The sequence below is a fragment of the Penicillium psychrofluorescens genome, assembly GCF_964197705.1.
Source record: "Penicillium psychrofluorescens genome assembly, chromosome: 1".
Lineage (NCBI taxonomy): Eukaryota > Fungi > Ascomycota > Eurotiomycetes > Eurotiales > Aspergillaceae > Penicillium > Penicillium psychrofluorescens.
In genome coordinates, this window is record NC_133439.1 from 4706707 (window position 1) to 4728786 (window position 22080).

A 22080-nucleotide genomic window follows, 5' to 3' on the forward strand; every position below is an offset into this window, starting at 1 on the left:
AAAACGAACGCTATCGCCGATTATGAAATCAGTCGCTCATATCCTGCAAAAACACAAGCATCCAGACGAGTCCGTTGCCTCTTCTCTACGTCATCCAATCGAGGTGACATCATCGTGGTCAACACAAGCACAACACGGCGGAGAAGGAGTTGGAACGCGTTCAATTGCATCAATTCCTGTTGAAAGTCCAGAATCATGGGCAAGTCCATTCTCGCTGTGAATGCGGGCTCGTCCTCGGTCAAGATCACCTTCTATACATATGAGAACCCACCGAAGGCAATCGCCGATGCGCAAGTCTCCGGGATCACAGCACCACCATCCACGCTCAAGTACCAGCGCGGAGATGTCAAACACAAGGAGCAGCTCAAAGAGCAGCTGAACACTCCGCAGGATGCATTCAAATTCCTCCTGTCGCGCTGCTTCAACGATCCCGAACTATCCGAGGTAGCCAGTGACGAGGACCTGGCGTACATCTGCCATCGCGTCGTGCATGGCGGCGACTATCACGAGGCAGTGACTATTACTGACGAGACCTACCACCATCTGAAGAAATTAGAGGACCTGGCACCGCTGTACGTTGCTGAGTGGTGGAAACATATATTTCAGTCACTGACATTCCGCACCTACTAGACACAACTTCTCAGCACTGGAAATCATCCGTCTTTGCAGACAGGAACTGCCCAAAGTCCAAAGCGTCACTTGCTTTGACTCGGCTTTCCACCAGACGTTACCTGAATGCGTCCGCACATACCCCATTGACCAGAAGGTCGCCAAGGCGAACGGACTGCGCAAGTATGGTTTCCACGGGATCAGCTACTCATTCATCCTACGCTCTGTGGCTCAGTTCCTGGGCAAACCGATGGAAAAGACAAATCTCATTGTCATGCATATTGGGAGCGGTGCTTCCGTGTGTGCCATCAAGGAAGGCAAATCCGTTGATACCTCGTAGGTCCTTGGCAGACTGGAGTTTGGCAATTTGCTAACTTTGCTCAGGATGGGCCTCACTCCCTTGGCTGGACTGCCTGGGGCCACGCGGAGCGGTGATGTCGATCCTTCGTAAGTGTTCCGGTCAGCTTTGTTGAAGACTCTTGTGCTGATCCCCCTCGGGGCTTTAGATTGGTCTTTCACTATACCAACGAGGCTGGCAAATTGAGCCCTGCTAGTACCAAGGAAATGCACATTAGCACTGTCAGTCACCGTTCGCCTTCATCAAGTTCAAGACTGATTCTGACGTGATTGCACAGGCGGAGGAGATCCTCAACAAGAAGTCTGGCTGGAAAGCGCTCACTGGCACGACTGACTTCGCCGAAATCGCCGTTGAGAAGCCGCCATCCGCAGCGCACAAGCTGGCGTTTGATATCGTCGTCGACCGCATCCTCGGCTATATTGGCAACTACTACGTCAAGCTGGGCGGCCAGGTTGATGCGGTTGTCTTCGCAGGCGGAATTGGCGAGAAAAGTGCACTCCTACGCCGGACATTGGCAGAGAAGTGCCGGTGCCTGGGTGTGGCTATCGACTCAACGGCCAACGACCAAGGCCCGGAAGATGACCAGACGGTGAAGGATATCTCCGCTAATGACAGCGCCGGCAAGGGACCCCGGGTACTGATCTGTCAGACCAATGAACAGGCGAGTTTCCCTTTTTTCCCCCATGGAGAGACCTTACGATTCAATCCATCCATTCTTTGGCTGACTATATTCCAAATAGTTCGAGATGGCATACCACTGTGTTTGCTCGCGATCGTAAACTGCGGAATGGAGGAGTCGAATTTAAAGCGAACAGGATCAGGCACATAATTTCACATCAATATGAGGTGACAGATTCTCGGTTGGCACCCGTCACCGCGTGATAGATATAGACCGTCGGACGCGTCACGACGCCCGCATGTAGCTATATTGCCAGGAACGCGACAAAGACAGGCTAGTCCCTGCATACTACACAGTAACGCAGACTGGGCATCAGTCTATCTACCGAGGATCGGCGTACTTGTGTCAGCGAGTCTGATCTGATGCATCGAATTCGAGCCGCCGCCCCAGGATCCATTTGCGCTCCTCGGGGAACTAGAGTAGCTTCCCACCCGGATGGGACCGCATGATCGAGACGATCGACCCAGCAGCTGCGAGATCGTAGAACCATGGTTGAGGATGGCGGTGGCAGGGCGATCTGCAGTCGGCATGGAATAGTTATGTAGCGCCCTGTCAAGGGTCACATATGTATGCAGCAGATCGATCGATCGAAATGGTCGAGGTCACATTCCTTAAAAAGTGACGGGGATCGACGATGCATCCTCCCAGCAGGCATAGTGTAGTTAGGGCTTTTGGATAGACAATGTGTTGTATATGTCGAGTCCATAGCAGTCCGCTTCCCCGATCTAAGGGGGGTTTTCACGGTCCGGCTTTGTGCCGTGTGGCTTGCCACTCCACCCGCCCGCATTATTAGTGGCAGGAAACAGTAGCCGCATCTTGTTCGACTGGCCGCGGATGCTTTGTGAGGGTCCCGATGAGTCCCCAAGCCGCGGATCCGGACCCGCGCCTGTGGATAGCTTGTACACATTGTACATACAAACGCAGTACCGAAATAATTAAATCAGGGGCGGGCGATCGCAGCACCCAAGGCGATGGGTGTGGTGGAGCTTGCCGATCGTCATCTGCGGCCTTACTCCTGGCAGCTGCAAGCTAAACTGAGTCGTGGGAAGCTTTCCGGCTGGCCCTCGGCTACGTCTCTGCGGAGGGCGGCGTTACTGGGGATGGACCAGACGGGTCTCGCCGTAGAAACCCACTTCAACACAGCCTCCACGACATCGTGGATCATTTGTGGATGCTGTGGACTTTTTTTTTTTTGTTTTTGGCCTTTCTAGACTGCGGAGTACGGCGGGCATACGTCAGGTCCACTCTTTCCCACAGAGACTATTGTTTGAGAAAGCCATTTCCAGACATTCTCTGTCTCGGGAGCCTGGAAATCATGCACTAAGCTCGGCTTCACTTCCGCGGTGCCCAAAAGCGTGGTGGCGGGGACATTCCGTTCTAGATCAATGAGAAGGTGCTGAGACAATGGAGAGATTGAACAGTGGCGGCCCAACAAAAGACGTAAGCCAGGAAAGCCTCGATCCAGCGAGCAACCAGTTATCGACAAGCTTACAAGCCGTCTGCGTGGCTTCTTATTAGATATGGCTGTTGGACGGCCACTAAGACCGCCTCCAGCACACTGTCGCGGGAAGAAGATGGAAGGCAGTTCATGCAATGTTGATTTGGCTTCATGTTGACCCATGTTTCAAGCCTGCGCGCGGGAGAACTAATGCATCGAGCCGAAGCTTGGAGACCCATCCCCCCCGAAATGGTGGCTGATTACGTCGGGAATTGCCCTTCGGGCATTAGGTTCGCACCGTCGCAGGAATGGACTAATACACCATGAACCATAACCCTGGGTCGCCAAGGTCGCAGATGCTTAGAGCCGTTATGCACGGAAGGCAATCCCGCTCCCTCATCCTGTTGCTAGTTCGTTACTGTATATACATGAAATACTGCGGCACAGGATGGGCCAAACTCGCGACGGCGAAAAGACGGAGGACGGACAGAGTATTATGATTATGGGGACTTAACGGGTTATCTTGTCGCAGCGTTCTCCCGTTTCTAGCGTCGTTCTAGCTGTAATGGGAACGAAGGTCTGGATTGGAAGGGATGGGCCCGCTTGACAAGAAGTGGAAGCTCGCTACTAAACTTCAATTAATGTACAGTACGTACCGATACAAGCATCCGCGGCTGTGGTTCCCGTTGGAGATGTTCACGGATTTCAACAAAAAAAAGGCCAGATATGCAGGGACTATGTATGTAACTATCCTCGGGCCGGATAAGAAAATTAGTCCCTTTGGGGAATTGCGTGTCCAGCAAACCGCCCCTGACTGTTCAGCCTTGTCAGAGGGTGACGTCGTAACTCAATGATCAATGGTCGCAGCGACTTATGACTTAACACGGCTGAAACACGGTTAGGGGGTCCCGTCAAGGCCGCTTCCCTCCCTTTGGCAGATGGGTCCTTTGAAAGTGTATCGAAGCCACCAGCGGCTCCATTGTAGCGAGCTCACGGAAAACATCAACGCGAAAAGCTTTAAGAGGTGGAGTCCGAGGAGGATCTTGACTCTTTTCTGCAGGTCGCAGAGAAGGAATCCAGAAGGTTCACTGAAAACGGTATTGATCCGATACCACCATTACTGCGAGTGGACCCCAAGCCGGGCGCGCTAGAAAGACTAGAAGGACAGTCCCGGTCCCCCACAGCCTCCGATCTCTCCAGCAGAAGGGGAAACTACCCATCCCGGCGGCCCACCGTTTGCCATTGATTATTATTGCCCCCTACTAATCTCGATGGGATCGATGTTGGGTGTCGCCTAATATGAAACGAGGCGAGACGCCCTGGGGCGGCATTCATCAGTAAACGATTGGCTTTGTTCTTCCTCCGCCGTCACAGCCGGGGCCTGAACCGGGTCTCCCCTGAGACCGAGCCTGAATTTGGGCCTCTTTGGTGATTATTGAGCGGACAACCGAATAAATGTCTGGCCTTAATCAGGATGGACCTGGTTGGTTGGCTAGGGGATGAGCCTGCCTAGGCATCATATGCCAGCCCCCTTAGCCCCTTGCCCTATCCAGTACAGCCCTAGTATTGGGTACGACTGAGATACGTCCGATGGAGCCCGACCACGCGAGAGCCCAGCGATGTCTAATTCGGATCCATCCGCTATTCCTGGTGGTGTTTGGGGTTCCACTTCGTGCAACAGTGTCCATACTCTCGGATCGAGTGCTTTTTCCTGTTTAGCCTTTTGTCTCTCGACTCTGAGAATTTTCTTTTTTTGGGTTGCGGGTGTACTTTTGGTTCCGCGGGAAGGGAATCAAAGGACAGAGAGGAAAAAAAAAAAGATACAGATCGGATTGTGATGCATCATGCCCTAGGAAATTTTTTTTCGATTGATAGCACAAAGCAGCCCCGATCGCCCTGGCACTACTGCGGCACTAATGTGGTTAGTAGACGTTGGAGTGAGCAAGAAAGGGGTCGGGTCAGAATACAGATCCCCGGGACTGTGAACGGGAGAGCCGCTGGGGCTAAACAAAGAAACTCAGTCAAATAATAATTTGAATTTATGAGAAAATAAATTAATTTATTCAATAATTCAAAGAAAAAAATAGGCTGATCGTCAGCCATACAACACTCCAATCCTCTAGTATAACTACGCAATCAGCCCCCCCCCCTGGGGACCCTCCCCCTAGGGAGATATTTATTGTCCGCTACATACTCTTGTTCACTGTCCACATACTTGAACTACTCATCTCCGTCATCCCCTACCGAGTCGCCCTTTATTCTCCCTTCGCCTCCTCCCTTGCGATACGCTCGATCTCTCCGGATCAACCGGGAGCCCAGTTCCGCGCAATTCTCCCTTGCCGAGCACTAGTCCACATATCCCTTGGGCTGGCCGTTACCTGGTTTAGATCGCGATTTCATGGATTGAACAACACTGCTGCCACCCTCGAACGCGCGCGGATACTCTCTCGTCTCTTGCAGCCACAGATCCGATCTATGCCTCTGGTGAGACAACTCAGATAAAATCCGACCGACTTATCGTCTGGCCTAAATACTTTTTTTTGGCGCCCGTCACATTCCTGCTACGATCTCCTGGCACCCGCGCTGCATTGTCTGTTCCCGCGGCCATTCATAAAGGACCGTTTCTTCTGATCTCGACTGCATCTGCATCCATCGCACCCGTCGTGTTCTCCTGTCTAGAACCTTGATCTTTTTTCTTTTCTTTTTGTTTTTCGGGGGGTGGTTTGGGAAGTGCCGTTTGTACTTCGAGAAGTATAATAACTCACGGGTTTCTGTGTTTACTCGGTGAGTTCCTTTTCTCTCATTCTCAACCCTGCGGCTCTCTTGTTCACCTATATCCTCTCTCACACCCTTCTCTTTTCAAAAGCTTCCACACAACTCCTCTCTAATCATGCTCGTCCGTGCAGACCTCAACATGATTCTCCGGGACCTATCGGCCTCCAACATGGGGCGTGGCGCCTATGACACAACCGGGGTGAAGAAGCCCGGCGCACCTCCACCACCACCAAAGTAAACGACTCGAGCAGAGGACTTGCTCTTCAAGCTCCTCGTTGCCGGCAATGGCTTCAATTCCGATGTATCTGGCGCCCACGGTTGCTGGAATCTTACGCACCTGCGTTTGGCCTTGATTCTTCTTCGGTAAGATAGACCGAGTCCTCTCTGATACCGACTGTTACTAACTATGAGTCTAGATACTGTATCACTATTTCTTTTGTCATTTCGGTCGACCTTCATTCTTTTCACCAGCCTCTGGGCTTTGCCGCGCGACAACACATATACCCTTTTAATTCCGTTCAACTATACCGCATCTGTTTCGGATACCTTCAGCGTGACTTTTTTTTCCAATTATTTCACCTTATGCTCTTTTTTTCGGGCCCTCCTCCAATCCTCACGCCTCGCCATCTACCTTCTTCTCCGACACGACTCTACCGAGATCCCACGGCCCGCCTTCCTGAAAAGTTGTTTTTGTTTCTCTTCTGGTGTTCTTTTGTGCTTTTCTCTTCCAAACGGCGTTTTGGCATAGACGGGAGGGGATCTTGTTGCATGGGATTGTACGGGCTGATACCAGAAGAACCTAGAGCTTCGACCTCGCGGTCAATAGCACCTTTTTTTGTCTCTTTTTGGGTTTTGATGTATTTGTATTGTTTTTATCCGTCATGTCTGTATTATACTCGCGCGCCTATCAAACTCAGCTGCGGCTGTTTTCATTTTCATTTTTTTTCTCTGTCAACCTAGTGCATGTAAGTAAGCTAGACAAGTAACGGCCGGGCTGCATGTTCGGGCCTGTTGGGCCGATTTGCTTGCTGACCACCACTGACTGACTGGGCAGGGGTCTTGGGCTTCACAGCGTCGGGCACTGGCTTAGCCGCAATTTTTCCTTGCACGAACTATTTTTGCCTATATTGATCATTGTTTAGATGCATTCCTGGGACATATTGAATAATCCTCTATCCTTCAATTCAATCATGCTGTATACCACCACTGTCTATGGAGGCTGCCGGGATCCCGTGACCACTAAGCCTAATCAGGGGGCCGAGCGTCATCTGCCTCCCGCTTGGCAACCGCGACTTCTTCTCTCTCTATCTCTCTCTCTCTCTCTCTCTATTTGTCTACTGCCGAGATCTCGATTTCTCCCGACACTCGAACCACGTGTTCCAGAGAGTACACGAAGTGAGACAGCGGCCCAACATCGGATTCGTTGCCAGCCACCCACTGAACCCGCCACCTCACCCTTCAGGCTGACGGCGGTTGATCGCCTTGCGCAGCACTGCTGACCACATCCTCTCACATCTCCCCTATTCGTCTCAGCCATGTCCGAGGCCGCTAGCGCAAATCCCCCAAAGCCGAGCAGCAGCGTCAAGCTCGTGCTGTTGGGCGAAGCCGCAGTGGGCAAGGTATGTTGCGTGCATGGCAGGTTACACACCACACTGGGCAGTCGCTGATCATTGACAGTCCTCGCTCGTCCTTCGGTTTGTCAATGATGATTTCCAAGAGAATAAGGAGCCGACAATTGGAGGTGAGATTTCCCAATAGGCCCCCAAGACCCCAACTCCGGACGGTAGCATGTCCAGTCCTGCCAGATCATTGGCGCAATGTGAACATCAGCTCATAAGTTTTATTCGTTCAGCCGCATTCCTCACGCAGAAATGCTCCCTGCCCACGCGCACGATCAAATTCGAGATCTGGGATACGGCAGGCCAGGAGCGGTTCGCCTCGCTGGCACCGATGTACTACCGCAACGCGCAAGCCGCGCTGGTGGTCTACGACGTGACGAAGCCTTCGTCGCTAACGAAAGCGAAACACTGGGTGGCTGAGCTGCAGCGCCAAGCGAGCCCGGGGATCGTCATCGCCCTTGTCGGCAACAAGCTGGACTTGACCAACGACGGTGGCGATGTCTCCGAGGCGTCAACCGCGCCGGAGGCTGACTCCGGCTCTACTGGTGCCGAAGGAGATGCGGGTGCAGGCGAGGAGGGCGAGGAGCAGGACGCCACGCCTGGCGATGCCCGGAAAGTGTCGAGACGGGAAGCCAGTTCGTATGCGCAGGAGGAGGGATTGTTGTTCTTCGAGACCAGTGCCAAGACTGGGACGAACGTGGTGGATGTCTTTACGGCTATTGCCAATGCGATCCCCGAGAGCAGTTTGAAGACCGGTCGGGGCGCCGGGGCAGGCACTGGACAAACTCAGTTGAGTGGCCGGTCGGCGGACGACTCTCGCGTCAACCTGGGAGATCGAAATGCGGCGACGGCGAAGGAGGGCTGTGCTTGTTAATATCTTTCTTTTTCTTTTCGGAGAGTCATTTCGTATGTTTTTGTCAATTTCCTGGGATGGCTTATCCCATCCCTGCCGTTGAGCGAGTTGCTAGAATGTTGCGTTGTCCGCAAGCAAAATCCACCATTGTCAAGATTCTCGTACGACGACTCTAAGTAGGTATAACTACACGGATCCCATCATTATTCTCGACCTGCATGCCACCGCGATAGATTGACATTAGGGCATGGTCACATGATTTTGTATCTTACTCAGCAACATTACCTCAGCCAATGCGCGCGCTAACCATACCTGGGTTAGTGCCCACACTCGCTAATCCATCCCACACAAATTCAAGGAAAGCGAGACTCTCCAATCCTCCAGCCGACCTCAACCACCCAGCACCTCCCCGCAGCAGCACCTCGTCGCTCGCAATCATGGCTGCCATCAACAAGATTGCCGCCAACTCCCCCTCCCGGCAGAACCCCTCCGAGCTGGAGACCGCCGTCGCCGGCGCTCTCTTCGATCTCGAGAGCAACACCCAGGACCTGAAGGCCACCCTTCGGCCCCTGCAGTTTGTCTCGGCCCGTGAGGTAAGAATTGAATTGTTTTAGCATCGGGGATGGGATTCGTGAAATCATGCGTTCGGGGGAATTGCCGGTGCAAGAGATGGGATCCTTTGTCGGGGTTGTGTGTGTATGTGTGCGATGGACAGGCATTATTGTCTGATGCAAGGCACCACCACTCAACTGGATGGGAAATATCTTCAGAGACCTTAACAGACTGTCACGGTGTCGACCAGCAAGAGGAATTGGCTTTTTTGCTTGTGGCGTTGTACGCGCAAAATTTTTTTTTTCTTTCCCACGAACTGACATATCTTGCGCACATTAGGTTGAGGTCGGCCACGGCAAGAAGGCCATCATCGTCTTCGTCCCTGTCCCTCTCCTGCAGAGCTTCCACAAGATCCAGCAGCGGTATGCTTCTACGCTATAATTTTTCTCTACATGCAACAAAAAAAAAAACTGACAACCAAATCCAGCCTGACCCGCGAGCTCGAGAAGAAGTTCTCGGACCGCCACGTCCTCTTCGTCGCTCAGCGCCGCATCCTGCCCCGCCCCAAGCGCTCCGTCAACTCGCGCACCACCCAGACTCAGAAGCGCCCCCGCTCGCGCACCCTGACCGCCGTCCACGAGGCCATCCTCGCTGACCTGGTCTACCCCGTCGAGATCGTCGGCAAGCGCACCCGCACCAAGGAGGACGGCAGCAAGACCCTGAAGGTCATCCTGGACGAGAAGGAGCGCGGTGGTGTCGACCACCGCCTCGATGCCTACGGCGAGGTCTACCGCCGGCTAACCGGCCGGGCCGTCGTGTTCGAGTTCCCCCAGAGCGGCGCCGAGTACTAGATTCTTCTGATTGTGTCTTGTATCTCCGGTGTTGTGTCTTTTTATGTGTCTCGAGGGGATCTTTGTTGGGTAGTTTCTAGTTACCGCACCCCCATACTGGAAGCTAGAGAGCGGCATGCCAAATGCAAATTCGGGTGACTCTTAAAAAAGAAAAACAATGCATTTACGGTTGTCTATCCTATCCGTGATCTGTTTCGCTGTAGGGATGCCATGCTATGGAATGGAGATCTGGAATAGAGGAGTATGAAATATGTAGGCAATGCAGTAAATACAAATCCAAAGGGGGTATGGACAAGACGAACAAGAAACAATAATCACAACCCAGCCTGGATCCTCCCCACGCCCAGGACCATCCAATAAGCCAGTTCCCGCGTAACCAGGTCATCTGGCTTAGAACTCTTACCAACATTCTGCTGTTCCAGCTGTACCTCCGCCTCCCATTCCATGTGCACAAACACCGGGATTTCCAGTACGTCCTCATCAGGCAAAGCCGGGCTCTGGCCGTCATCTGCGCCTCCCTGGGACAAAGGATCCGTGCCCGGCAGCGTGCCCGGGACGACCTCTAGCACAACAGTGGTCCAGTTCCGGCCCTTGTCCCACACCTTCCCGGCCTCAGGGACCTTTTCACCGCCGCGCAGAGTGGCAGAGCGTGAATCGGCGATGGGCGCCTCTGCTCCTTGCAGCGCCTCGTCCCAGACGTCGCTGTTGGCGCCGATTTCAAATTGCGGACACAAGACAGTCACTTTGGAGGAGACGCGGCCTGGAGTTACGGACGGTGTCGCGAGAGTGATGCGCACGGGGTCGAACATGTGGTTTTTGAGGTTGAGAAGGACATGGATAGGTCGGAGAGGGGGGAGGGCAGTGAGATCTGGAGCAGGGACGGTGGGGGAGACCACCGAAGACGATGAGGGGAAAGCAAGAGGCCGTAGGGTCGGGAGCGGGATGTAGCTGAGTGCGATGAGGCGGATGCGGAACCGGGTGGACTGCGGCTTGGTCTCGGGCTTGACAAGGATGTGCTTGCAGGGCTTGCAGCGTTTGGCGCGCTTGGTGCGCAGGAGGACTGGGAGGGGGAGGAGATCGTCGACAAAGCGGACGTCGGGCGATTGCTCGGTGCGCTGGTCTGCTGAGGCAACGCCGTTCCAGCCGCAGTCTGCGGAAGCCAGACGTTCGATCACCTCGACTTCGGCGAGAGAGTCGGCAATGCGGAGACCTTCGCTGGCCGTGAGAGCTTCGCGCATGACCGGTGGCTTGGATTTGGGCTTCTTGTTGCCGCTGCCGTAGAGCCCACCCAGACGGGATGACGAGGCGTAGAGAGACATCAGCCGGTTCAGGGCTCCGGGCGAAGAGAATCCAAATTCCGAGCTGAGAGGATCGCTGGGAGAGTTTGATGTCTCGTTGATTTGGGTACGGTAGAATGATTTCAACGCAGCAAAGCGAGCTTCTGCGCCGAGAGGAGGCGCCGAGTCCTCTTTATGTGCGGACTGATCCGGATCCTCTTCATGACGGGCATTGGATTGTTCGTCAATGGAGGAAAAAGTGGCCAAGGGGGATTTGAGATCGCCGAAAGTGCGGGACGGCTTTCGGTCAAAGGAGGCTGGAGCAGTGGAATCTGTCATTTTCTGCAGTTGGCTGCGGATATTGGTTGGCTTGTCGAACTTGATGCCGATATCGAGCGTGGTCCATAGACAGTATCCGCAGGAGAGCACCCACGGCCCCTGCTGGGTCGCATTGCCAGCCATATTTTCAATGGCACTCACAGCCAGAGGAGCAGTGCAAGCAGGGCAGTTGAAACAATTTCTGCCACACCTAGATATTGCGCGTTAACTTGCAATTTACGCCCGAGGTGGTCCGCTACTACATACCTGTTGCCATCGCTCTTCACCATACTACTCGGCGTTTCGAACAAGCAATTGGGACAGTACCAGCTCACAATCTCCTCGGTGATGCATCGCGGACATTTGATCTGGTGACAGTCCTCGCAGTAGAGGAGCTGTTCCGGCGGGTACAGCGAGAAGTTGGACCGCGGTGATCTGGGGTCGAACGTCTGCTCCTCTTCATCCTCTCCCTGTGCTTCTTGTTCTTGTTCATCATCGTCATCTTTCTCTTTCTGTGTTTCTTGGCTGTCTTCTGCTGGCACACTTGTGCGCTCTGGTTTCTGCGGCGACAGTGTTGACTTGCGCTTCCTGCCCGGCTCGGGGACGGGAGTGTCCGCGCAGGGACAGGAGATGTAGGTGTAAGGGAATGGACGCGACATTTTAATTGTATTGTTTGATCAATTCATCTTTGGCTCGGAAAGCGACTTGTAGGAACGAATGAGATCAGTCTGTTGAGCTTCAGGGTTCCCCCCGCGACTGCAGCCACAATTGCGAGATTTGCGCCCCTGCTTCTCATCAGCTTTAGCAATGCCTTGTCTCCGTAGGTCAGAACGTACAATGTGTAGAAGCAGCAAAGATCTTCTGCTGTTCCCCCAGAGTCCAGAATGTAGCAACAAGTCAAGACGGGGAGGATCCCGCGCGGTTGACCGACAGATAGTGCGGAGGAACAACAAATTTGCGTCACTGGCAAACACCTGCCCTTCAGCAACTCCCCACCTTCCTTCCTCACCACAACCCACCATGCTCCCTCTCCGGGCAATTCGCCCGACTATTTTACGGCACTGTCTTACCACATCATCAATCCGCACTTATGCCGCCCAAACGCCCGGCAACCCGATGCTAGAGATCTTCGATCGCCGGACAAAACATCTACAGAAAGACCGTGCCGCGCATAATGTCGAAGAGAGCCGGAAAGTCGACTACCTCAAAGACGAGGTGGCAATGCGGTTATGCGAGCGGTTACTGGTGAGTGAGACTAGCGGAACAGTAAGGGTGAACGCAGCAGTAGCTGACGGGATGAGCTTTGCCACATAGGATATCAAGCGCACATTCCCCAATGTCCTTGACCTAGGCGCGAACAGCTGCAACATTGCGCGTGCGCTGACGCAACCGAACATTGACTACACCACGCCCGATGACACACAGACGCCGCCGCTGGCCGAGCGAATCTCCAAACTGACCTGCGTCGAAACATCGCGGGCACTACTGCACCGGGATGAGGATCTGCCCTTTAACAAGGAGATTGATATTACGCGGGAAGTGACCCCAGACCTGGAGACTCTCTCCTACGAACCGAACTCATTCGACGCCGTCCTCTCCTCGCTCTCGATACACTGGGTCAACGACCTGCCCGCGCTACTGGCGCAAGTGAACACGATCCTCAAGCCAGATGCGCCCTTCATCGCGGCCATGTTCGGTGGTGATACGCTCTTTGAGCTGCGCGGATCAATGCAGCTGGCGGATATGGAGCGGCGCGGCGGCGTGAGTCCGCACGTCTCACCGCTGGCGGATGTCCGGGACGTAGGCAGTCTGTTGACTCGTGCCGGGTTCAAGATGCAGACGGTGGATGTCGAAGATATTGTTGTTGAGTTCCCGGATACCTTTGCTCTTATGCAGGACCTGCAGGCTATGGGCGAGAGCAATGCCATCATGCATCGTGAGGCTGGGCCGCTATCGCGCGATGTCTTGTTGGCGAACGACGCTATTTACCATGCTCTCCATAGGGAGGAGGGTGCACAGGGGATTCCTGCAACGTTCCGGTTAATCTATATGATCGGGTGGAAGGAAGGGAAGGACCAGGCGCAGCCATTGCAGCGTGGCAGCGGCGACGTCAACTTGAAGGATCTACTGGGCGGCGGCCAGTTCGAGAAGCCATGAAGCAACAACAATCATGTGTTAAAGATAATACCAATGTACTATTAGAAATCCAGAAACTACGTTGACACAGCCACAAAAGGGAGTATGGAATGCAATCAATCAAGAAAGCCTCTCTCTAGCAGACACTGGAAACCATTTAAAGATCAAACCGTCCGGCGGTCCGTCATGACCCGCACAATCGACCCAGTGCCTGCCACCTCGACGAGCTTCTCATGCCAGCTCAGCACCACACTCATCTGCTGTCCGCCACCACCTTCGCCCAAATTCCGCCCCTGGATCTGTGAGAACCCGCCGGTATTCTGCGGCGAAACTGACATGCTGCGCGGCGACTGAGTCCCGCTACCGGGGGCAGGCGCGGACATCCCCTTGTAGCTGTTGCATATAGGGTTAGCATACTCTTCCCCAAAGATCCCTTAAGATAGAAGGAAGTGACGTACAGATACTTCATCAAACAATCCGCCCTCTCCGACCCGCCGTCTCCAGCACAAACCCCCTCCAACACACGGGTCATCTCCCCCTGCCGAATCCCCTGCAGCACTTCAATAACGGTAGCCAGGTGCACCTCCTTGGCGCGGGCGTCGCCGGCCAGTGGGGCTGTGTCGAGGACCTGCCGCAGTGCGCCCTCGGGGTCGCCGCCGCGCAGAAGCTGGCGCACCTGTGTTGCGACGTTTGCAGCATCACTGGAGGTCTCGGGGGGTGGCAGCGTCGCGGGGAGGAGGGTTTCCATGGGGAAGTTGGCCGAGGACTCCGGGTCCAGGCGGTCGATATTGATCGTGCGGAAGTTGTCGAGTTGAGACATTTTTGCGGATTTTTAGGTGCGACGAAGAGGAGAAAGAAAAGAGGGAACTGAATTGACGGGTTGGACTTGTTGTAGCAGTGTGAGATGTGTGCGCCGTTCTTGATATGTGGCCTGGTTTATCGACGTGGGCGGAAGCGGGGGAGCTTGGAGGGTTGCCTGGGAGTGGACTGGAGTAGTGCGACGTGGAAAGGAAGTCCAGGAGAGAGGCGGAGATATAGAGACGGAACGTGGGAGAGCGCTCCCTGCACAAAACAAGGCAGATGGGAATGGTGGGGAGAGAGCAATGCGGTGTTGCGGGTGTTGATGGGCAACGGAGTGACGACGGGCTGGAGGTGTGAGGGCCTGGATGCCTTGGCGCCTGAGGCAGCATATCCGCTACATGCCAGCTACATACCGCAGTAGACGTACAATAATCGTTACTTACGTGCCCTGCATTAGTCTAGTCGTAGGCTTATGTCTATTCTTCAGAAACAACTGCGGATTTTGTAGCTTCTCTTAAGTTCCCGATTAATTCGGAAAGACTTTCTGTCATATGAAAACGGGCTTTATGTACAGTCGTAATACATGCCCATTAACGGTGTCCCCGTGCTGCCCTGGATCATTGACCCAGGTCTCTGCAACTCAACTCCCATCGAATAGAGAAAGTTTTTCTGCATCGTTTCCATCATATCACAAACTATTGGCGCCCACCTATCGAAGCGAATATCTCCCCCCACACTTCCACCGACTGCATCACAGTATCATGATCTGTTTTATCGACCGTCGAGGAGACAAAATCAAAGGCCTCTAAACCTGGTGCTTGCCAACACTGTTGAAAGTATCTTTGCCCCTGGCTGCCCACCAGGATATCTGAGGAAGCAAAATACGCACGGAGACTGACGGGGCTATCTGTGGATTGTTCGCGGGCAGCCAGCATCTGCGCGCATTGAGCATAGTTCGAGCAGACCCCCCAGTCACTGCCGCCCTTTCGAAGGCATTGAAGAGCCTCGCTATTAGCACCAACGGTGTCCTCATGCCACATGAAGGGAAGGGTGAGGCGAAATAGCTTCGCCTGTTCCGCGCGTGACACGCCGTACTCGTGTTCGACGCTCCGCCCATTGGCATCAAGAGATGAGTGGTTCTCTTCTACCGCCGCGCCACTTCGTGATGACTTCGGGCGAAACAGAGCACCGCTTGTCGCCAGCACAGGGCTAGCCTGAATTACGAAGAAGCGCGGGATAAGGTGCCAGATAGCGAATGCTTTGGTTGGCACATACTGTGCTATTTGCATCACTGTAACGCGCGAGTAGGTGGGATCAACCCAGGGGGCTATAAGCGGCAGTCTAAGTCATTCTGTTTCTCCTTTAAGAGGGGAAGGGTTGAAATAAAGACCTATTACAGCAATTCTTGATTCCACAAGCTCACGGCACTGCGCCCAGGTATTGAGCAAATACATCGTGCCGTTACTGTGCGCGACTAAGTTGACGCGTGCAATGCCGAGATATGCCAGCAGACGCGGTAGCAAATCGACCCAAGTGGCGATTCGTTTGTTGAGTGGAACATCGGTCGAGGCGCCCATACCCGGCCGGTCGACAACGAGCAAGCGCACGCCAGCGCGCTCTGCAAGACCATGCAGAGGGATGCCCGCATAACGCGAGGCAAACATCCCCGGCAGGAACAGCAGCACGGGTCCCGTGACGCTGCCAATATCGGCGAAAGACACGGTCAGCGAACCATTAGCCGTATCGAGAGTGACACGGCGGTGGAAGCGATTGCTAGAAATAAGGCTGAGAGGATCAGACATGATTACCTGGATATTGTTGTGAATAACTGCTCAATATCTCAGAAATCAATCAACATGTTGTATTTCTGGTGGTGGGTGTCTAGTTGGGATGTCTAGGCATTGCCAAAAGCGTGTTTGGGTCCGGGGCGGGGCTTGGCGCGGCCTACTATGGTACGGGCGGGGGCCTAGTTAGCACATGACTGCATGACTATATTTGCAACCCATTGTCGAGATAGAAAATGACTAAGTGTTGCCCATGGTGCATTTCTGGTCTAGCAGTTATTTTGCCCCAGTTCTGAGTGACAGCTATTTACGCGACCAAACCTGGCGAGATCGAGGGAGTCCTTCCACCAATGGCTTCGGCCACTTAGAAAATATCCACATCTCTTAACGACCCCGTCAGCGCGCGAAACCCATTTGTCAAACAGAATACACGATAAGCCCGCTGCGTGCGGGAGCCTGTTCTGCTCTTTTCGAGCGGGTGTGATGACCCATCTTGGGTGTTTCACAAGAGATTCTCAGACATTGTGTACTGTACCTGACGGATGAATGCTATGTGATGAAAAGTATTAGGAAATTTACTGGCATGATGACTGACCGGCTGACGCTCTTCAGCCAACCGGATTGCATTGGATATGTAAGCCTTTTACCCCCCCACCACCTAAGTAAACCTATGTGAATGTTCTTGCCACTCGGGTTATGATTCTATCCGAGAAAAGTGTTTATGGTATTTTTACATTCACTCGAAAGTTTCCTAATCAAGTATGTCATCAATGAAGCCGATGTCTGATGTGCCACCGAAGAGAAGGACGCGGGTTCTGGCGAGTTTGTTGATAGACATTGAGTAGGCCATGGTTTTAAACCACTGACGGAAATTTTATATGTCGTTATAGTATGATATTGGGTAGGGCCAATATCAGGCTAATCGGACAAATAATTTGCCAGGAGTGTTGGCTGATAAAATCTCGGCCAATCAGGCGGCAGTGTCCAGGTAAGCCAACGGAACATCAAGTGAATGACCGCGACGGAAAGTGGATTGCAAGAACTGTATTGGGGAAGCGGTATGCTCTTTCAAAGAATCATCCTGCGCGTAAGCCAAATATGGACTATGTCATTCGGGGGAGCCTACTATTCGATAGAAGCAACATTGACTCAAAGCCATGGGTATATAAGTCTCTAGGCTGACCTTTACTACTAAACACATCAACTATTACAACCTTTCAACCTTTCAACCTTTCAACCAACTGTATCAAATTCCATCAGCGCAAGTGCGGTAAATCATGGCTCAGGAAACCAAAATCATCGCCATCGCCGGTGCGACAGGAACCCAAGGCTCCTCAGTCGCCCGAACCTTCCTCGCTCTACCCAACTGGCACGTTCGCTGCCTTACGCGCAATCCTTCTGGCGCCGCAGCCCAAGCCCTCGCTTCTGCCGGTGCAGAAATCGTCCAAGCCGATCTTTCCGATATCGAGTCTCTGCGGCGCGCATTTGTCAATGCTCATGCTATCTTCCTGAACACGGATTTCTGGGCGCCTTATGTTGCCTCAAAAGACAGTACTCAAGCCTATCAGGTTGAGATTTTGCATGGGCGCAACGCTGCCATCGCTGCAGCAGAGGTTCCCACCCTAGAACGATTTGTCTATTCTACCCTTGCGCCGATCAAGAAACACTCCCGTGGAAAGTATTCGCATTCCTATCACTGGGATTCGAAAGCAGATGTTGCGCACAACATCTTGACCGAGACTCCGGATTTAGCCAAAAAAACGTCGTTCGTTATTATCGCGGCGTATGCTACGAATCCTCTGTTTATGCCGAAAGTCACTCCTACGGGAGGCTACTCATTCGTAATCCCAGGCCGGAAGGCGTTGAAGATTCCAGTCATCGATACCGAAGGCTCGACGGGTCAGTTTGTACGTGCATTGGTTGAGAATGAACCTGCTGGGACCCGGCTTCTAGCGTATGACAGTTATCTTTCTATGGAAGCAATTGTTGAAGCATGGAAAAAGGTGACTGGGCACAACATTGAGGTAGTTGAAATGGATGCGGAGACGATGGGTCGAGAATTTGGTATTCCTATGGAAGTGCTGGATGCGCCGTGGTTTATCGATGAATTTGGGTATACCGGAGGTATTGATGGAGTTATCGACCATGAGGGATTGAAGGTGAAGGTCCACACTAAGTCGTTTGAGGAATGGTTGGAGGGACAAAACTGGAAGGAAATGCTGGTGGGAGGACAAGAGCAGCTGGCGAATGTTTCAAACTGATTGAATGTACATATTACCTGTAGATATTCTCCAATATGGCTGTACCAGAAAGTTGAGGTCTGTACTCATCTGAAACCAGTTGATTGAGATACACTAAAGCTCTTAATATGCAACCCTGTGGTGAATAAATCAAAACTTTTTCCGTGGACGGCGCATGGTATCCCAAACCCCATATACATGTCAGGATCCCAATTTTGTACATTCTAGTCATTGCCGCACAATGATAAGAAAAGCTGCCCTCCTCAGAAGTCTTCCCGCTGCCCTTGTACCACAAATCCACCCTCCATAGGAATGACGCCAGCCTCAACAATGGGACCATGGTATACCTTCCTCCCATAGAACACATACCACAGCAGACCGAGGATGAGCTCTCCAGAGAACACAACAATTGACCAATTCATGTTCGCAGGTGTCACAGGCAAGCCTTGAGGGAAGAAAGAGAAGAAGACAGCGATGGTCAAGAAACAAATCGAGGCAAGGTTGATAACAATGCCGAACGGACCGAGGGTCCAGGGACCATATGGAATATGCTCTCCCTTGATTTTCTTCAAGAACATTAGAACGATCGCAATCTCGTAAGATGTGAAAAGGCCCGCTGTCGTCAACGAGATAATAGCATTGAACGCAGCGGTCGATCCCACGTTGATAACACAGATGCAGCCTGTGAGCGTCGCGCAAAGAATGACCGAGCGGAGAGGAATGGCATGGTTATAGCTGAGCTGTAGACAAAATATTGAAGTTAGCCATTGTTTTCTATGATTAGTTGGAAAGGTTGTCCATACGTGAGACAGGAAGTTTGAAAATGGCAGCCCCTTGTCTCTCGCAAAAGCCCACGTGAGGCGCGACGCAGAAGCCAGAAATCCAAAAGATGCACAGATGACCAGTGCAGTGGGAATGGCAGCCATTACGGACGCTCCGGCGTGGGACTGAGTGGCGTTATAGAAAACTTCAATGAAGCCGTAGCCTGTTGGGCTTTTCATGGCCTTGTCGACATCGCCGATGCAGAAAAGAAAGGCAACTACGACAGCAAACCCGAGCGATCCATTCAGCAAGATTGTGCCGATCATGCACCAAGGCACGATGGTTGAGGCATTGATGACTTCCTCAGCTGAAAGCTGTTAGTTGAAAAGCTTGAAGGATGATAGATGGATGCTTACCCATATGGCAGGGACCGTCATAACCTACGAAACTTTGTTAGATAGGACTTTAGCTGAGGCAAAAGGGTGGCACCGTACCAATGAATGGGAGGTTAGTTCCCATCAGTCCGATAAGCCAGGTCAGACCTGCGCTACTCCACCCGGAGGAATTCTCGAAGGTGGCGAAAACGTACGTTGCGTCTTTCTTCGGTGCGAGGTAGACAAGGGGAATCAAGACGGCAAAGAATCCCATAATGTGAAGGATCAGAATCAAGCCCTCCACCTTAGGCAAGAGCTTTGCTCCGACAGAATTTACCAGAACGCAAACAACCAACGCGGCAAACATGAGCAAGGTCCCATGCCACTGTTGATATACATAATCCGGATAGTTCAGAACCAGAAGACCCTGGGTGACTGTTGCGCCGAAGTATACTCCCGCAGCAGTGTTGGCCCACCATCCGATTACGTCCAGCCATCCTGTCACCCAGCTCAGGAATACCGCTTGACCTTTGGGAGCTAGCATTGCCACCCAATGATATTGTCCGGAGGAAGTAGGAGCCCTGCCTGTCGTTAGCGTTCTGTATTTTTTGTCAGGTTAGGGGTTCGTACATTGAGGCCATCTCAGCTAGCGAGGCGGCGGTGACTAGGGCCCCTATCCAGCAGAATATGAATCCATATACGAGGGTCGCAGAACCGCCGTCAACCATTGCAATCGCATTGGCACTATGAAAAAGGTCAATTCCTGAGCGATGGTGTATTTTAACGCTGCCACTCACAAAAGCACTGCCTCCCAAGTGCACATCATTGTGGTAGTGAAGCCCAGCATGGACAAGAAACCAAAATTTCTCTGCTCTTGTTAGTTGGGTCCCAGTGTTGTCTTCGTCGGCGATCTGTACCTCGAACTGTTGCTTCTTGCCATGTCTTGCCAGATCCTCATCATCACGGTTCTTCTGTGATCGGGAGCCCAGCTCCTGGATCTCCATCTCGCCGTGTTTGAACGGCATATTGGGATTATTGTAAAAATTACGATTAAGAATAGAGAATGGACAAGTATTTCGGGTTGGGGAGGGGTAGATGATTGCAAAAGAAAATGGCGCTGTTGAAAAAAGAAAAACAAGAGCAGTCCTTCGTTCGGGATTCGACCAACCTGATTGATAGTCATCTTAGTTCGTGGCGCTAATTTTCGCTTCTGGCTGTTTTGTCTATGTTTTGGCGCTATTCTGAGCTAGAGCGCCTGCTCGACAAGGGTCCCTGGGATTGTTACATCGTACGTGCATGTATTAAGCGGGGCCCATTCCTAGAGGAGACTAGAAGGTTAATAAAAAACGCGGGCTCTTTTGAGGGCTTTTACCCTGTCGCTAAAGTACCCCCTGAGGTCAATTATGCTCTGAGTATCATTCGAAGAATTTTCTCACACCACAGCTCTGCCTCGGTCAACCAACATGGGCTCTGAGATCAATTGGGCACTGCGCCCCTCTTATTCCCCGGAGCAATTGGCCCGGTACTTCGACCGGATTGAACTTCCTCGGAAATATCGGGAATCACCAGTAGTCAAGGCTGGACCCGGAGTCGACGATGAGTCCGCTCTGGCGTTCCTGGGAGCACTACAGCGTCACCAACTGGCAGCGGTGCCATTTGAAAACCTCAACCTTCACTACTCAGTTCACCGTAGCATTTCCCTAGATGCTCAAAAGATCTTCGAGAAGATCGTGGATACCAAGTCCGCTCGAGGTGGTTATTGCATGGAGAATAGCACTCTATTTGGGACAGTTCTGCGCAGCCTTGGATACAATGTCACTTCCGTCGGAGGTCGCGTCAACGAAGCGGCACAACCCATGTCCGCTTCCAAAAACTGGAAGGGCCCCAAATACGACGGATGGTATGATCCTTCAGCTTTCCATTGGATTGGCTTGCCTAAAATCTGACTGACCTTAGGAACCACATGGTCAACCTCGTTACTATTGGGGAGCAAAAGTACCTGATCGACGTTGGATTTGGTTCCAATGGCCCGCACCAGCCCATTCGGCTGGCGCAGAATTTTGAATTCCACAACATAGGCGACCAGTCCGGGCGACTCCTCTATGCTCCCATCCCCCAGCACACTGGCAAGGGCCAAGCTCTGTGGCAGTACGAAATGCGTAACGGGGGCGGAGCATGGACCCCGGCCTACTGCTTTACCGAGACAGAGTTTCTTCCGGAGGATTTCGCAATCATCAACTATTTCATGAGCACCAGCCGGGAGAGCTGGTTTACTTTTCATATAGTTTGTGTCCGAATGCTCCTGGGCGACGAAGGCCAGCTCGTGGGTGATCTGACACTATTCAATGATGTGCTGAAGCGTCGCCTGGGGGCGACGTCTGAGGTGGTGCAATCATTTAGCTCCGACGAGGAACGCGTGGTGGCTCTGGAGAAGTATTTTAGGATCCCCATCTCGTTGGCGGAGAGAGAGAGTATCCGCCATACCATTTCAGAGATCCTATAGGCTTAGTCTAGACATCAGTTCACCGAGATCACCCGTACTCTTATCATTGTTTGGTCGCACCATCGCACCCGACAATCAAACCCCTGCTCATCCGACAAGGATGTTGAGCTGATGTAGTGACAATCAATTATATTACCCAATGGCTAAGTAG

General features: G+C 52.7%; 9 protein-coding genes across 9 annotated transcripts; 6 read left to right on the top strand and 3 right to left on the bottom strand.

Annotated features, from left to right (window-relative positions):
* Positions 1-195: 195 nt before the first annotated feature.
* PFLUO_LOCUS1775 (uncharacterized protein) lies at positions 196-1746 on the top strand (the record flags this gene model as incomplete). Its single annotated transcript, XM_073778847.1, has 6 exons — positions 196-572; positions 631-945; positions 994-1056; positions 1116-1188; positions 1245-1601; positions 1708-1746. 6 exons carry the CDS (start codon positions 196-198, stop codon positions 1744-1746), a joined length of 1224 nt encoding a protein of 407 aa, XP_073635861.1.
* Positions 1747-7394: 5648 nt separating this feature from the next.
* PFLUO_LOCUS1776 (Vacuolar protein sorting-associated protein 21) lies at positions 7395-8352 on the top strand (the record flags this gene model as incomplete). Its single annotated transcript, XM_073778848.1, has 3 exons — positions 7395-7478; positions 7537-7600; positions 7712-8352. The coding sequence occupies 3 exons, from the start codon at positions 7395-7397 to the stop codon at positions 8350-8352; spliced, it is 789 nt and encodes a 262-aa protein (XP_073635862.1).
* Positions 8353-8768: 416 nt separating this feature from the next.
* PFLUO_LOCUS1777 (ribosomal protein S7A) lies at positions 8769-9734 on the top strand (the record flags this gene model as incomplete). Its single annotated transcript, XM_073778849.1, has 3 exons — positions 8769-8924; positions 9223-9305; positions 9371-9734. The coding sequence occupies 3 exons, from the start codon at positions 8769-8771 to the stop codon at positions 9732-9734; spliced, it is 603 nt and encodes a 200-aa protein (XP_073635863.1).
* Positions 9735-10048: 314 nt separating this feature from the next.
* On the bottom strand, positions 10049-11988 carry PFLUO_LOCUS1778 (uncharacterized protein; the record flags this gene model as incomplete). The annotated part of the gene is made up of 2 exons (XM_073778850.1): positions 10049-11540; positions 11597-11988. 2 exons carry the CDS (start codon positions 11986-11988, stop codon positions 10049-10051), a joined length of 1884 nt encoding a protein of 627 aa, XP_073635864.1.
* Positions 11989-12349: 361 nt separating this feature from the next.
* PFLUO_LOCUS1779 (uncharacterized protein) lies at positions 12350-13486 on the top strand (the record flags this gene model as incomplete). The annotated part of the gene is made up of 2 exons (XM_073778851.1): positions 12350-12574; positions 12644-13486. 2 exons carry the CDS (start codon positions 12350-12352, stop codon positions 13484-13486), a joined length of 1068 nt encoding a protein of 355 aa, XP_073635865.1.
* Positions 13487-13629: 143 nt separating this feature from the next.
* PFLUO_LOCUS1780 (uncharacterized protein) lies at positions 13630-14285 on the bottom strand (the record flags this gene model as incomplete). The annotated part of the gene is made up of 2 exons (XM_073778852.1): positions 13630-13858; positions 13924-14285. 2 exons carry the CDS (start codon positions 14283-14285, stop codon positions 13630-13632), a joined length of 591 nt encoding a protein of 196 aa, XP_073635866.1.
* Positions 14286-17327: 3042 nt separating this feature from the next.
* On the top strand, positions 17328-18311 carry PFLUO_LOCUS1781 (uncharacterized protein; the record flags this gene model as incomplete). Its single annotated transcript, XM_073778853.1, has 1 exon — positions 17328-18311. One exon carries the CDS (start codon positions 17328-17330, stop codon positions 18309-18311), a length of 984 nt encoding a protein of 327 aa, XP_073635867.1.
* Positions 18312-18553: 242 nt separating this feature from the next.
* Positions 18554-20451, bottom strand: PFLUO_LOCUS1782 (uncharacterized protein; the record flags this gene model as incomplete). Its single annotated transcript, XM_073778854.1, has 7 exons — positions 18554-19030; positions 19094-19419; positions 19469-19492; positions 19547-20007; positions 20057-20170; positions 20224-20294; positions 20344-20451. The coding sequence occupies 7 exons, from the start codon at positions 20449-20451 to the stop codon at positions 18554-18556; spliced, it is 1581 nt and encodes a 526-aa protein (XP_073635868.1).
* A 438-nt stretch (positions 20452-20889) lies between these two features.
* PFLUO_LOCUS1783 (uncharacterized protein) lies at positions 20890-21929 on the top strand (the record flags this gene model as incomplete). Its single annotated transcript, XM_073778856.1, has 2 exons — positions 20890-21326; positions 21383-21929. The coding sequence occupies 2 exons, from the start codon at positions 20890-20892 to the stop codon at positions 21927-21929; spliced, it is 984 nt and encodes a 327-aa protein (XP_073635869.1).
* Positions 21930-22080: the final 151 nt, after the last annotated feature.